Source organism: Myotis lucifugus, unplaced genomic scaffold (genome assembly GCF_000147115.1).
Source record: "Myotis lucifugus unplaced genomic scaffold, Myoluc2.0 scaffold_857, whole genome shotgun sequence".
Taxonomy (NCBI): Eukaryota; Metazoa; Chordata; class Mammalia; order Chiroptera; family Vespertilionidae; genus Myotis; species Myotis lucifugus.
The window spans coordinates 1-16,416 of NW_005871905.1; the positions used below are offsets into that span (position 1 = coordinate 1).

General features: G+C 62.1%; 1 protein-coding gene across 1 annotated transcript in view; it reads right to left on the reverse strand.

Moving 5' to 3' along the window:
• Positions 1-174: 174 nt before the first annotated feature.
• Positions 175-16,416, reverse strand: part of LOC102428043 (calcium/calmodulin-dependent protein kinase type II subunit delta-like) — a 139,170-nt gene continuing 122,928 nt past the window's right edge. Inside the window, 5 exon segments of the mRNA XM_014448543.2 lie at positions 175-403; positions 4,632-4,680; positions 6,879-6,920; positions 11,864-11,901; positions 16,063-16,105. Of these exon segments, the coding sequence (XP_014304029.2) occupies positions 324-403; positions 4,632-4,680; positions 6,879-6,920; positions 11,864-11,901; positions 16,063-16,105 (252 nt within the window). The 3' untranslated portion in view covers positions 175-323.

A 16,416-nucleotide genomic window follows, 5' to 3' on the forward strand; every position in this document is an offset into this window, starting at 1 on the left:
CCCAGTCCCTCTCTCCCCCGCACCCCCGAGGAACTGCAGGGACAGTTGTGGGCCCCCGTGTTGTGTCCTCTCCGTGCTCCTGCCCTGTCTTTGCCTGTAGGGGTGGAGATCACTAGTACTGCTCCCCCACCCCTACCCCCGGCCCCCGCCCCTCCCAAGAAACCCCAGGCCTTTCAGAAGCCCGTCTCCTGAAACCCTGACCCCTATTGATTCCTGGGCATGTGAGTCCTTCATCCCTTGAACTAAGGCTGTTGCTGACACGGGAGCCTGGGTTACCCCATGAACTGGGTGCGGAGGACGCCCGCCCGCCACGCAGCCCGCACTCACGTGTACGCCTCGAAGTCCCCGTTGTTGATGGCCTCGATCAGCTGCTCTGTGACCTTGATGATCTCCTGCTTCCGAGCTAAAGGCAAAGGGACAAGCTGGTGAGAACAAGGACCAACACCCCCACCCCCCCACCCCATGACACGGCCTTTCCTCTCTCAGACGCTGTGGGACAAGGCCCCCGGGCAGCCTGCTGCCTCCCTTCCACACAGCTCATCGGCCGCCACCGACCTGGCTCCTCCCCGCCCGTCCATGGGGCCTTCTCGGTGACTCAGGACCAAGGTCAGGGCTGTGCCGCTCAGGCCTCCCCCACCCCCCCCACTGTGATCCAGGGCGCACCCCCAGGAGGCCATGCCCTGCTGCTGCTGGGCAGCGCCCGAGGCCCTGGCTCTGTTCTTTTTTATTAAAATAAACGTAGTTTGGTACCACAGTTTATTTCAATTTTTAGCCTTAAAAAATGCTTTTATTTCAGAGAGAGGAAGGGGCGGGGAGAAACATCAATGATGAGAATCATTGACTGGCTGCCTCCTGCACGTCCCACACAGGGGATCAAGCCTGCAACCCGGGCCTGTGCCCTGACTGGGGATCGAACCCTGACCTCCCGGTTCACAGGCCGACCCTCAGCCTGAGCCCCACGCTCTGTGCTAACAGCGCTATGCCCCCCACCCCCGCGTTTAACCAAAGGAACTGCACCCCTGCTCTGCTCTGTGCCAGCGGAGCCACCGCACTGAGGGGCCTTCAGGGAGCTGACCACGCGCTCAGTCCCGGGGCCGCTGCTCAGATGGCCATGGGTGGTGTCCAGGCAGACCCACGAGGACCTGCTGCCCGGCCCACACCTGCCTGTGGTCAGCAGCCGGCTGGGCTGGAACCCACCTGGGACTCTCTCCTGCTCACCCGGCGTCGGTCCTCTGAGGCCGCCGTGCGCTCACTCCCATCGCAGCTGTGGCCTCGGGACCCCTTCCCTGTCACCACCCGACCCATGCGGAGTGACCCCTGTGCTGAGTCGGCTCTGGCCCTGCTGTACCCTGACGGCCGCCGCCCTCTGTCGCCCTGGAACCCCGGACCTCCCCGTCCTCACCGTCCTCCCCCATCCTCACCCTCCTCCCCATCCTCAGGGCTGCAGAACCTTTGCTGGAGCAGCGGCTCGACCACCATGGCCCCAAGGCCAGGCTCCTCCTCCACATAGGCTTCACCCTTGGGGCCCCCCAGGCTCCCTGCCCCGCCCGCCCTGTGTCCTGGCTGCGACCCCTCACGCCCCCTGACCTCACAGTCCCCGGTGACAGACAAGCCTGAGCTGTCCCACACTGACCCCTGTGGCCTCCCTCGGACCCTGGCGGGAGCAGCCACCTCCAGGCGCTACCTGGTGATTATCCACGAGGAACCGGCCACAAGGCTCCCGCGCCTCCTGCTCACACCCGACTGCAGGCGTCACCACCCCTCCAGGTCAGCAAGCTCCCCTTCCTGCGGACTGCACGTCCCAGACCCCCCCCCCCCCATTTCCCAGGGACCCTGGGAGCTCTCCCACACAGCTTCCAGCTGTCCCCCAACCCACACGGGAACGCGCCAGCACAGCAGGCCAGGACGGACCAGCTCCCACCGCCTGCTGCTGGCGGGTCAAGCTGGGCGCCCAGGACCATCCTCTCTGGCCAGCACGTGGCTACGAGCCCTTTGTTAGGACGCTGTCAGCCTCCAAGGTCCTGGTTTAACCACAGGTGTTCACAGGTCTGACCGGACCTGGCCCACAGCCTACCTCCCACCCAGGACGGAGCGCCTGTCACGCCTGTGCACGGCTAACAGCCGGCAGAGACTCCATCTATGGACACGGGGACCTCTGAGGACTCCACGTGCCAGCACACAGCGATGCCACCGTGTGGTCTGGGGGTGGCCAGGCCGCCCTAGAGTCACCTGCGGCCGTCGCAGCCTCAGGTCAGCAGGACCACCATACATGAGGCCACAGGGTCTGTGCGCGGGGGCCCAGCGAGGCGCCGGCACAGGCGCAGCGAGAGAAACCGCGTGGTGAGTCAGTCCTTTTCAAGGGCGTGGGGGGCAGAGAAAGGCCCAGGTGTTCCGAGGCTGCACCGGGCTCTGGAGCCGCCGGTCCGTGGAGTGAGCTTGGCTAGTGCGCCTGACGCAGGAGCCAGCTGGTCTGCGATGAGCTTGGCCAGGAATGAACCGGCCTCACGCCTGGGGCGGACCCTCATGCCACAGTGGCAGGTGTCTCACTGAACAGCGAGCTGTGTGTGAAGGGGGCCTGTTCCGTGGGAAGCGCACGGTGCGCTGCCGCCCGTCTGCGGTGCATCATTAGCTGGCAGTTGTGTGTGTCGCTGTCGCCCACACGGAGCTCTGCCTAAGGCCGCCCTCCCCTCCATCTCAGAGCCCGGGTGGGGCTGCGAGGCTGGGGCACCAGAGGCTGGGCCTGGGCAGAGCTTTACGTGGCTCGAGGCGCCTGCCGCCCAGTCACTCCTCGGCTCCTCTCCAGCCCCTGGTGCCCAGCTCACTATTTTGAAATCGTAAACTTAAATGAAGCACCTAAAATGCCTCTGAACTCGCCAAGCGCGGTGACTGACACGGAATGGCTGCGCCAGGACTGACCAATGGCTACACGACGCCCGGAGCGGTGCCCGTGGCCTCACGGTCTTCCTGGCCGTCAGCAGAAGCAACTCCCGGGACGGGCACCTCTCAGGCCGTCCTCACGCTCTGGTGCTTTAACAGGAGCCTTGCGGGGAGTTTCCCGCCAACTAGCGGCTGCTTCTTAGCGGCCTGACCCCTCGCAAGCCGACCTGCTAGTTAACATGGAGCGTCATGGCCATTACTTTGGCCCCTGGAGGCGGCTTAGTGACGTTAACACTCCACTTAACCGTAAGGCCTGGAAACCAACGCCTTCTACTCTCCCGCTGCTCCACACCCCGCACACAGTAGGTGCTCCACGGTCGTCTCTAAAACCTGAATGCACCCAGTGTCTCACACGGTGTCTCTGTTAGGAATTCCGTGTCCTGAGCACCTCGGGAACCTTCTAGAATGGCTCACAGAGACTGTCTGAATGGACTGCACGTTACTCCTTGTTGCAGAATGACCTGGACACCAGTCAGAAACCACGGTCATTCTCACGCAGCAGCGTCTCGTCTCTTCCGGACTTGCTCATGGGCAGGAAGTGTGACTGCTGTCTGCATGGCGCAGCTGCAGGCCCCACAGGACGTGGGCTGCGTGGGACGGACAACGGAGATACCGCTGCTCCGGGTGCAAACGGTAAAACCTCTCACTTCTAGGGGGCCCTCCGTGGAGCGCCCTCCCTCAGCCATGCCCTCTGCTTCCTGCGACACCTTGGTCCCCGGGACCCGGGTCTGGCGGTGAGACCTGTAGCCTGGAGAACGGACTGCAAAGGCCCAGGGCTGAGACTCACTTTCACTCCTTCTACCTCCACGGCTCCCAAGCAAACGGAAGGGCTGCAGCGGGAGCCTCTCCGAGGGGAGGCCACCTGGATGTCTCAGTGACGCCCCCTCTGGAACCCCAGCCCCTGGTGCACCATGGGGAGTGACCTCCCGGGAAGGTGAACCCGTGGTGCCTACTCCCAGTTTACATCTTCCTGTCACACTTCTGCCGGACGTCCCGCTGCTCCCACGGTGCCTGGGACCCGCGTGCAGGCACTGGCCTGTGGGACCTGCAGTTACGTAAACTGAATTACAAAACGAGAACAGATGCCAACCAGGGACCCAGGGCCTCAAGGCAGCCACGGGCCAGAGCGCAGGCGCGTGGCAGGCGATTCTGTGTGCGCGTGCGTGCGATGGCGCAAGGTGTGGCGAAGACACCTGCTCGGCTCAGGGACCTGGGCAGCTGCCCTGCGGGGTCAAGACCATGTCGGGAAGGACGGGGCCCCGAATGAGAAGCCACCAGATGCAAGTTCCACCGACGTCCACTCAACAGCACCGAGTCACTGTCAGACCCCTTCTTGTCTGGACATTGTCTCCTGGGGGTCACGAGTGCACACAGCACATGCACGCCGTATGCTTCCCTCCGACCAGTCCAGCCACCGCTTGGTATTGCGTTTCTAAACTGTCACTACTCGCTGAGCGTCACCGCCATGTGCTTGAATATCCCCCTGTCGTCTACAGTTTAAAACACAGAGGAGAACAGAGGTGGGAGGCCTGACAGAACCCGTGCAGGTAACAGAACTCCGATAAAGCTCACACAGAGGAAACCGTTTCTGTGTCTCTGGACAGGCCGTTCCTAAGAGCATCAGTTATTGGAAACGGACGTGTTTGCAGACACAGGGGCTGGGAGTTGGGCCGCCCACGCCCGCCTCCGCGTACCTTTCACGTCTTCGTCCTCGATGGTGGTGTTGGAGCTCTCCGTGGACTCCTGTGGAGGAAACACACGTTGCAGACAATGAACAGCCGCTCCTTTTCTTCCCGGAAACTGGTGAGTGCTGCTCACGTCATGCAAACCCGCAGCAGGCGTGTGCACATCGGACATGCAAATGGACAGACACCCTATGCGGGAACAGAATGAAATGCCAAACGCTGCCCACGCTGGGGAAGGCGCCCCCATGGCCTCACCTCGAGCCTAAGGCCGTGCCTCTCAGAACTGAGGACGCGTCTGGGTCCCGGTCTCCCAGGTTCTCTGTGTCTGTGAGAAACTGGCTCTATTAGCCTAACGAGCAGGAACCAACGACAGAACCATTCTTATTCTCCATCTAGCATCCGGGGGCAGCCCCTGCTCTGGCCGAGGGGGGTCCACGAGCACAGACGCACACCTGGCAGCCTGCGGGTCTCAGCCCCTGCGGAGAGCGAGCCTCTCCGGCCCCAGGAGGGGAGGAGGCAGGGGGATGTGGTCGTGCTTCCAGGAGCGTCCGCGTGGGCAGCTCCGTGCAGCCAGCGCGTCACTGACTCAGGACAGCGAGGTTCTCTCTCACGTCCGAGGCGGCACTGCTGCCATGACAACGACAGACAGAGCTGCTCTGTGAGCCCCGTGCCGCCGAGCCGGGAAGCACCCGAGGCCTGACTGCCCGAGGCCGCTCCGCACAGCATCCGACACACGATCGGTCAATGCAGTTTCTAGCGAAGAAACGTACTCACATTCCTGACACAACCTTCCACTTCAAATGACCAAAGGCCAGAAACACCACCACTGGACACAAACCTCCACTCAGCAGCTGTGTGCTCAGGGACGAAGAACGGCTTTTGCAAAATGGTGCCAACACCAGCCAGCATCCCTTAGAGATTCAATATTCAAACAAGTGATCCACGCATATGACGGTCACAGCGAGTATGTGACCAAAGGGACAGACCCATCAGTGTGTGTGCAGGGTCTCCATCCGCCCAGAGCAGGGTCCTCCGGCCTCGGCCTGCCCTGGCTCACCTTCCGCTCTCGAGGAGGTGCAGGCACCTGCGCACAGACGTCCACAGAGCCAGGCAGCCAGGCAGCAGCCACCGCAGAGCCACCGAGAGGCCCCGGCGTGCGCTGGCCTTGCCGGCTGGCGGCCCTGGGAACCTCGGGCTCGCGTGGGACACTCCTCGGGGCTCCAGGTGTGAGGGACCGAGGGCAGCGATTTCCCACCCGCGCGCCGCAAGGATGTTGAAAACATGCAACACCTGACTGTTCAGCCTTTAGACTGTGAAACAGAAAAATGACAACACTGGCGTCGGTGTGAGTGAACCGAACACTGCGCGCAGAGTGAGTAGCCAGTGTGGGTGCTGTGGGAGGGAAACGGCTGCCTTAGACCATCTCGGTGTCATGACTACAAATACGCCTCATCACAGAGAAGGAGGCACATGATGGTCTTTAATGACTTCAACACTGACCCACTCGATGTTAAACCAGAGAAAGTGTGTTCTGACGTCACCGTCGCTGCTCACAGTGAGCAGACAGACCAGGCCTCGCCTGTGGAAGTGGGAGGACGGGTTCCTCCCTCCGCAGCCACAACCGTGCGTGAGGACGCAGCTGGCCCAGCGCCTGCTCAGACCGTCTCCCTCCCCAGGCGTGCACACGGCTCACAAGCAGGGAGGACGCCGTGCGGACAGGTCACTGCGGACGGACACGCCAGGCTCCTCTCAGCACAACCAGTCACACGCCTGCTGCTGACACGCATGTCATTCCACAAAAACACGTTTCCCAAGTGAACTCCCTGATTCTCTGCAAATTCATGCCAAACCACAAAAACACCACCAACCGGGAATTCAAGGAAAAACCACTGTAACAACAGAGCAAATGAACTCAAAGCAACATTACACCCGAACAAGTGCCTAAGAACCCGCGCTCCAAAGACAGGAACGACACAGCAAGAAACCCTAACTTCATGCAGACAGGTCAGTGCAATGGGGGGGCGGGGGGACAGGACACAGTCGTCTGGACAGAAGGACGCTCTGTCGACATTTAGTGACTTAACGGCCCCGCGTCTCTCAGGGTGTCATTCTCTGCCTGTTCTGAGAGAGGGTGCAGCTGGGTCGTCAGGCACGGGGAGCGCGGTGGGAGCGGGCAGGCTCCCCCCATTCCGGCAGCTAAGTCACTTTGTGCGGAGGAGGGTGTGACGGGAGCGAGAGGCTGCCCCCTCTGCGTACCTTGTTTCCGTCAGGGCTGTGGATCACAGTGGTTTGGGGTTCCTGAGTGAGAGCAAAATGGAGAGAGAGCAGTTCGCATGGTAAGTACACTCCGGCGGTGGGGAGAGCGTGAGCAGCCCGCAGACCCCGGGCAGCGGAAGCGATGGAGCGGCTCAGGGCTGCGAGGCAGGGCTGGAGGGAGGCCTGGGGGCCTGGGCCCTGCCCGGCAGTAGCGTGCAAAGGCCTGATGAGTCGGCACACAGACCGGCTCTGCCGCGGGAGACCTCAGAGGCAGCCACTGTTCCGGCCCCGCCCCAGGCGCTCCCCGGCACGAGGCCTGCCCACGTCTGCCCCGCGCTGGCCAACCGCGGCGGCCGCCAGGACTCTGAGGACGGACAATCTCTCTGAAGGCATTTTCACCTGCAGTGTTTCAGGACTATGGTGCTGACACTATAATTAATACACAAATAAATACCCTTGGACAATCTCCATGGGACTACGCTTAGAGCACTATCGTAAAGAACTTATTTTCAAATGTCCATGAAGAATCCTAAGGGGCACCGAAGGTTCACTTCAGGGGTTATGGTTAGTTCTAGAACTAACCATAAAGTCACAGGAATCTGAGACACATGGCTGTTGAGTCCTGTGTTAACTCATTAACACATTAATTTTCCTGCTTTACGGACGACATGTACCATGTGCCCAGAAGGCTTGCTCCCTGTAAATCCAGCTTTCTCCATAAGGGAAGTATTATTTTTACTTTTTTCCCTTTTTAAATAGTATTGTCTTTCCTATTGCTTCCGACCAGAGAATGGGAGACACGTTCCGAAGTGGAGACTGGTCAGCGCCGTGTGGACGGCGCCTGGTCAGTGGGAGTCCCTGCCATGTGCGCCCTCCCGGCCGGGCTGCAGGGAGCCTCAGAGCCCGTGGCCGCCCTCGCCCTGCGGGACCATCGCGTGCACTGAGGCCGGGGAGGGAACCGCCCTCTCCACCGTCCGTCCTTAAGTGGAGGTGGAGCCTGTGGGAACGAAGCGGAATCATCCGGCCACTGTGGACTCATTTAAAGCGGCACAGAGGACGGTGAACATCAGGAACCTTCCTGGAAACCATCCACCCAAACACGGAACAGCTCGGGGACAGCGGGGAGCTCAGCACTCAACTCTAGTGTCCGAACCTCCAGCGTCCACCTCGCACTGCGGGGGGTGGGGACTGCGGGGCAGGAACGGGCAGGCCGGTGCTGTGCCGCGGGCTCCTTCTCGGGGCTGAAGTGAAAGGGGCCTTTCAGTGTGAAGCGGCAAAGCGCAGACTGGAAATCCAGCGCCTCTTCGTCTGCCGGGGAGGCCGCCAGGCCGCCGTCCGCAGCAAGCGGCCCTGCCCTGCGTGGGCGCCAGCGCTGCCTCTGAGCCTCCAGCAGCCACGCTGCGAGCAGCAAAGCGCATTCTCCTGCCCCTGTGGGCACATGCACATGTCCCTGCGAGACACAGCGGCCACGCTCAGACGTGGGATGAAGGCGTCATGTTAGCCACACGCGGCCTGACAACCACCTTAACAAAAAGAAAAGGAGACAATGAACATGCCCGCATCTCAGAAAGCAAAACCAACACCAACACCAAACCCAACAACACGTGTGTACACGTCTGCACACGGCACACGAGAGCATGGCAGGGCAGTGAGCACGCGGGAGTCGCTGTACCAGCGCCGGGGCAGGGGCGTTCTCTTTGGGGCTAGTTACCACGTTGGCTCTGCTGTTTATCTGTGGGTCGCAGAAAAAGAGAGACACACCTTAGAGCCTGGGAGCAGACACGCTCCCTGCCGCGTGTCTACGTGGAGACACGACACGGGAATAAAGGGCGTTCCTCAGCGTGAGACGCTGGTGCCCCCGGACAGGAGCCAGCCTTGTCCCTGACGGTCCCCGCAGGCTGGGCCCAGACCTGGAGGGCGCCCAGGACCTGCTGCTCTGGCTGTGCCCGTGGCGGACACAGAGCAGGCGCAGGTGAGTGCCGTCCATGCTCTCTGAGCGGCCCTGCTGCTGGCTCCGCGCGGATGCCCTGTGGGGAACACACTCGGTTCACTCACTCTGGGGCCCAGCTCGCCACAGACCACCGTCCTGAGCCCCATCCCTTTGCTCCAATAAAACTCCTCTTCTGATGAGACCCGGCTTCACCACACGTTTCTATCATGAGAAGCCTGGTCTCCTCCATCACCAATGGGCACCTGAGCTCTTCCGACTGCAACGCCCCTCCCTCTTCACAGCGGAGGAGAGACCGCTGCTGCTGCTGCTACAGCGACTGACTCCCTGGGACCAGCGGGCCTGCTCCCTCCGCGCCCACCTGCAGAGGTCGCTGTCCCCACGGGAGGCACTGAGCGCGACCCTCATGGCTGCAGCCGCCAGGGAGGCCTGCAGACAGCGGCCACGTGAGGCTGCAGCTGAGCTTGGCCCTAAATGGGCACAGACTAAGGTCGCAATCATCTAAATGCGTTACCTAAACTCACACCTGACATCTCAGTATGGCCATTGGCCCACAGAATCAGCTCATTTCCTCGCATGACGTTCTCTGCGCACTGTCTTCACGCTATTACCTAAGGAGCACATCCCACAAGTGCAGTACAGACGCACGTGAGGCGTGAAGACAAGCACACGCTGCAGAGAGGCGATGCCAAAGAGCAGCTACGAACAGTCACACCCAGTCAGTGTGTGGGTCCCGGGGACCCGCTCTGCTATGTTACTCAGAGTTCACGCCGCATCCAGTGCCGAGGAAGATGGGGTTCAACAGGGACCAGGTCCGCACGTGTCTGCCCGCCACACCTGCGTGCCCAGCGGGCGGTGGGACCCGCGGGGAACACGGGGGAGTGGGGCGGGCCTCGCTGGAGAAGCGCGAGACGTCGGGCTGTCTTTGGCAGATAGTTCGCTGGAACCTTCTTTCGTTGGAAGGGCACGGAATTCACCATGAACGTTGTGCAACGTCCAGAAAGAGGCCAGAGAAAATGGCCCATTGAAGACAGCGCACAGAACGCACAGCAAAGGGGAGGCGCCCCCCCCCGCAGGGCCGCTCCTGGGAGCCGTGCCGGCCACACAGCACCTCTGCCTTCCCCAGACAGAGGGCTCCGTGCATGTGGGAGCCCAGAACCGGTTCATTTTGGTGAAATGTCCCCCACGCACACCCCTGCACAGGGTGCATCTGCACAGATGGGCACACAGAGCACACACCATCTCCCCACCTCACGTCCTGGGTCAGGCACGGCCAGTGTGCCGACGAGCGTTTAAAAGCATCGGTTGATGTAGATCAGCCGATGGGATTTCACTACAAGAGACCTTTGAAGGGACGTGTGATGCTGACTAATTGGAATAAGAGGAGAATCTCTGCATCCCGGCTGGAGGCCTGCCTTGTGGAGGGTCCTGCACCAGGCGGGGGCCGCAGTGCCCGCGAGCAGAGGGAGCTCTGGCTGCCGGGAAACGCAGCCCTTTTATACGTGGAAGGGGTTACAGCGATCTGCTCTGCAGTCACCCTACTTTAGTATCACAGTCGTCGTTTAAAAATAATCCCAGTCTTGTCCTGGCCGATGTGGCTCAGTGGATAGAGCGTTGGCCTACAGACTGAAGGGTGCCCTTTGATTACCAGTCAAGGGCACTTGCCTGGGTGGCGGGCTCAATCCCCAGGAGGGGCTTGCAGGAGGCAGCAGATCCATGATTCTCTCATCATTGATGTCTCTCTCTCTCTCCCTCTACCTTCCTCTCTGAAATCAACAAAAACATAGAAACACCAGAAAAGTAGCAAGCATGCTAAGAATATTAAAAAAAAAACAAACCCGTCTTTTTTACGATCAGTCAACAGACAGCAGCTGTCTCCTCCCTTCGGCTTCGGAGGAAGCTGGGCCCTGTCCCGGTGGAGGAGGTGGGGCGGCTACTTAACTAGGCCCCTTCAGAGGTACCAGCGGGGCCTGCAGGGCCTGCACCCCCTTGGTGGGCAGGGCTGCGTCCTACCCTCACTGCCCTCCAACACTCAGGCTGGGCCTCCTTCTCGGAACTGCCCGGCCAGGGAGGAAGGAAAGAGAGCCGTGGCCGCGGAGCTGGTACGCGTTGCTGCACGGAGCGCAGCCTCACGCAGGCCTGAGGAGGAGCCGTGAGCGCTGCGTCTCCGACCTTACAGGGAAGTGCGGAGAGTAAACCATGCGGGAGACGTGCCGACAGGGAAGGCCGACGCCCACCGTGACCTGCAGCGGAGGGGAGCATGAGCCGTGAGCAGAGGAGGCTGTGCTCCTGGGCAGCGGGGTGGCCGCCCCGGCTCAGAGACTGGCCGTTTTCCACTTAGGCCTCAAATGACTGACCACCGACTTTGGGTCAAGGTCACACAGTAGGACAGTAACGAGTTCCCGCGAACGCTGCCGTGCTGGCGAAGAACTCGGCGTCTGCCGCAGGAGGAGTGGGAGACGTCAGATGACACTGGAAGGAGCAACACGGTCACAGCAAAGGAGGGTCCCGCGAAGCAAACGGCATCAGTGGAGTCAGTGGTGGGGTTTTGTTTAGGAACCGAGAACGTGGCCATGACCTCCTAACATCTGCCCCGAATGTCCCGGGAGCTCCTCTGGGCGGCACGGCAGCACAAGGACCGCGGCCTCCCGGGGAGGGCCTGGCAGACGCCTAGAGGTAGCACTTGGCGCCCAGGGCCACAGGCCGCCCACTCCGCAGCCTCCAGGAACCCAGCACAGACACTGGGAAAGGTCAGGTCACCACGACGATTGGAAATGTAGAAACCAGAGAGGAATTCAACGCTCCAGAGCAGCTCCTACGGCACGAATGCCAGTCACGCTGTGTGTGACATCACGTTACAGGCTGTGTGTGACATCACGTTACCGGCTGTGTAACATCACGTTACAGGCTGTGTGTGACATCACATTACAGGCTGTGTGTGACATCACGTTACCGGCAGCCTGGCTCTGCTCAGGAACCAAACCAACAAGAGGAGACGGGCGCTGCAGGGGGCACCCAGGCGGCAGCAGTGACTCACCTTCACTCCGTCCGGCTTCTTCAGCAGACTCTTGGCCGCTGCAAAATGAGAGAGACCGTGTTAGCCAGTCCTGCACGGGCCCAGCCCGGCCCAGCGCCGAGACGGTCGCTGTCTCCGGCACCGTGGAGCCACGCCGCACACCCAGCCATGAGGCCGTGAGCCCAGCTCCTGGGACAGACACACGGTCTGGTTCCAAGTTGCTTCAGAGCTCACGGCACAGAAGCGAACACATGCCCAGTCCTGCCACTGGACCCGTCCCTGCCGGCTGGAGGCCTCGGGCCTGTCGCCGCCTACCTACTGAGCCGACACCCACCAGCGGGCTCCACCTGCGCAGTGTTCATGTCATGCCAGCCCTCGCCTGAGTCCTGCTCCACAGGCTCAAACTCGCTGGGGAAAATATTCTCTGGCGAAATAACGTCTTTTTAAAAATATGTATCTTTGAAATCAGATTTCACTTTTACAAAAATATTAATAACTGTACTTAAAATAAAATGGTATATTATTGACCTACTTTAAACCCTTAGCATATACGTGTTAGAAGAGAAATTATGTATTCTTCTCTACTTCAAAATCAGAACAAGACTTCAAAATCAAAAGCCGTTCACACCGGAAAATTAAAAATCACAGAGTCTGAGGTCAGACACGAAAGAAAATGAAATAATCAAGGAAACGAGAGCTCCCGGGGACGCGGGCCACAGCAAGGTCCCGGGGACGGAGCTCACGGCCCACAGCGAGGTCCCGGGGACGGAGCTCACGGCCCACAGCGAGGTCCCGGGGACGGAGCTCACGGCCCACAGCGAGGTCCCGGGGACGGAGCTCACTGCCCACAGCGAGGTCCCGGGGACGGAGCTCACGGCCCACAGCGAGGTCCCGGGGACGGAGCTCACGGCCCACAGCGAGGTCCTGGGGACGCGGGCCCACAGCGAGGTCCCGGGGACGGAGCTCACGGCCCACAGCGAGGTCCCGGGGACGGAGCTCACGGCCCACAGCGAGGTCCCGGGGACGGAGCTCACGGGCCACAGCGAGGTCCCGGGGACGCGGGCCACAGCGAGGTCCCGGGGACGGAGCTCACGGCCCACAGCGAGGTCCCGGGGACGGAGCTCACTGCCCACAGCGAGGTCCCGGGGACGGAGCTCACTGCCCACAGCGAGGTCCCGGGGACGGAGCTCACGGGCCACAGCGAGGTCCCGGGGACGGAGCTCACGGGCCACAGCGAGGTCCCGGGGACGGAGCTCACGGGCCACAGCGAGGTCCCGGGGACGGAGCTCACTGCCCACAGCGAGGTCCCGGGGACGGAGCTCACGGGCCACAGCGAGGTCCCGGGGACGGAGCTCACGGGCCACAGCGAGGTCCCGGGGACGGAGCTCACTGCCCACAGCGAGGTCCCGGGGACGGAGCTCACGGGCCACAGCGAGGTCCCGGGGACGGAGCTCACGGGCCACAGCGAGGTCCCGGGGACAGGCCCACAGCGAGGTCCCGAGGACGGAGCTCACGGGCCACAGCGAGGTCCCGGGGACAGGCCCACAGCGAGGTCCCGGGGACAGGCCCACAGCGAGGTCCCGGGGACGGAGCTCACGGGCCACAGCGAGGTCCCGGGGACAGGCCCACAGCGAGGTCCCGGGGACGGAGCTCACGGGCCACAGCGAGGTCCCGGGGACGGAGCTCACGGGCCACAGCGAGGTCCCGGGGACGGAGCTCACGGGCCACAGCGAGGTCGCCCTTGCGGGGGTGCAGCATCCCCCCAGGTGCTGAGCCTCGGCACTGACAATGGGCACTGGGACACACCACGCAGCAACGAGTGGCGCCGGTGGCAGACGACAGGACGGTGGGACACAGCGCCGGCACGGGGTCGGTCAGAGCGTGGCCGAGAACTTGGTGCCGGGAGGAGCGCCGGGGCGGCCCCAGAACTGCATGCACACCCGACTCCCCGCCATCTCTTTTCCTTGGGATGGCACTTTGTTCTTCGGCATCATTTTCAACTTAAGACACAAAGCCTGACTTTCTGAGTTCGTAGCCACACGGCTCCTAACTGACTAGTGACTGAGAGTGTGAGAAAGCCTGTCTGGGCGACAAGACTACTCGCCTGGAGCTAAAGAGCAACCCTGCGCCTCCAGGTGGGAGAGCGTGTGGGTGGGAACGTGCTGCGGGCAGAGGGGGCCCAGCGGGCAGAGAGAGGACGGGGACGGGCTGGGCCAGGACCGGTGGAAAGGACCGGGGTCTGTGCACTCGCCTCACAGGAGCACCTCCCACGTGAGGGAGAGAAGGAAACACGAAAGCAGCTCTGCAACCCGCTGTGCTTTACAGGGCAGCTGGGCGACCAGACAGGAGAAAGTACTCAGAATGGGCACAGCGCCCGCCGCGCTGGGACCCGCGGGGCTCCGGTTACCAGCGGCTCTGAAGTGAGGAGCAGAGCCTGCATCCCATGCAGCATCAGGAAGGACAGCACCTGCACCTGGCCACGCGCCCAGGGCCAGGGACGAGGGGGCAGAAGAGGCCCGCGGGCCAGAGGGGGCTGCAGGGCGCGGGCATTGTCAAAGGCCCGATTGGGGCCCAGAACGCGCTGAGGCTTTAACAAAACACACAGCCTGTTCTGAACGCTTCCTCGAGCGGGTCTGCCATTCACAGACTGCATGGACCCCTATCGCCGAGCGACTCACCCAGCATCGGGCCCCAGCGCGACACCGCATGAATGGACTTGAACAGTGACGCTAGGTGATGTTGAACGAGAGGAACTGAGCTCGCCCCAAACGGCTGACCCCAGGCCCGAGCTCCTGGTGCTCTCACCGCCGCCGCCGACCACAGGGGCAGCTGGGGAGCCGCGGGTTTCCTGCCGACACACAGCGGGACACCCTGTCCCCGCGGTGCCAGGCCACGCCGAGCGGACGAGAGGACGAGACCCCGAGAGTCCCGCTGACACCGCAGACCCTCTCCTGGTTCTGTTTCTGACGGTCATTTGACAGCGGTTCCAAGGGTCAAAGGCCAAACAGGAGATTGACCAAGAGCAGCTCCCTTGCTCTGCCGGCCTCCTGTACTTCAGGCTGACCAGCAGGTGCCAGAAGTTGACGTGGCAACTAGGTCTTTTGAGATAATCTGTCAAGAAGGGGCCCCAAAATGCAAGCATTTCTGCAGACAACAAACACTGTACCCACTCTGCACCGAGGCTCAGCCCCTCACTTACTCTCCCGGTGCCCACGGGCTCACTGAGGCCGCCCCATCCTGCAAGGATCCTGTGGGCAGCTGACACCCACCAGCGGGCTCCACCTGCACCCAGGGACCCATCTACCTACCTACTGAGCCGACACCCACCAGCGGGCTCCACCTGCACCCAGGAACCCACCTACCTACCTACTGAGCCGACACCCACCAGCGGGCTCCCCTGCACCCAGGGACCCACCTACGTACCTACTGAGCCGACACCCACCAGCGGGCTCCACCTGCACCCAGGGACCCATCTACCTACCTACTGAGCTGACACCCACCAGCGGGCTCCACTTGCACCCAGGGACCCACCTACCTACTGAGCCGACACCCACCAGCAGGCTCCCCTGCACCCAGGGACCCACCTACCTACTGAGCTGACACCCACCAGCGGGCTCCCCTGCACCCAGGAACCCACCTACGTACCTACTGAGCCGACACCCACCAGCGGGCTCCACCTGCACCCAGGAACCCACCTACCTACTGAGCCGACACCCACCAGCGGGCTCCCCTGCACCCAGGGACCCACCTACCTACCTACTGAGCCGACACCCACCAGCGGGCTCCCCTGCACCCAGGGACACTGCTTTCGGGAGGAGGCAGCCTAGAGAGCCGGCTCCTCAATCGTGGTCTTTTAAAATCTCGCTTATTGGGATTCCCGATGGAATGAGACACTCATTGCTGTGAACTTTATGGAACGTCAGCTGACAAATCCGAGGTGCAGGTGCTGAGCCAGGACGACAGCCACACAGGCAGGGTCGGCAGCGGGGCTTGTGTCTGCACAGGCTGCTGGGTGGTTGGGTGGCTGCACCCTTTGGGGGGGCTCACCTGCCGGAACCCCGACACACCACCGTGCGGGGAGCCTGTGGCCCGTGGGGTCGAGTCCACGACACATCGCCATCCCCAAACAACAGCGTGTTCCTCATTATTATTACTTTTCGATTGCAGAGAGACAGCTGGAAAGGATAACAGACGACGAGGACCAGGTCCTCCCCACGCACCTGAGAAGTTCCTGGTGGCCAGCATGGTGGTCAGGATGGCGCCCTGCCAGGGAGAGAAGACAGGTCAACGGCGCTCTGAGACCTCCGCCCCCACACACAGGCCCGACAGCCTCCCAGCCCGACTGGTCGGGGTGACGGCCGGTTAGTCCCTGACGGCTTCCCGGGCAGCAGGCCTCTGGGCCGAGGCCGTGTGTGCAGCACACCAGACTCCCCGACAGCTGCTTCCTTGGCCGGGAGGGCAGGCACATGCGGTCACAGCCTAGTGCTCCACCGTGGTCTCTTCTCTCGGGCCCCCAACACCCCAAGACCATGAGACAAGTCCTAAGGGGACCCGCAGCACTCTGCCAGGTCAGA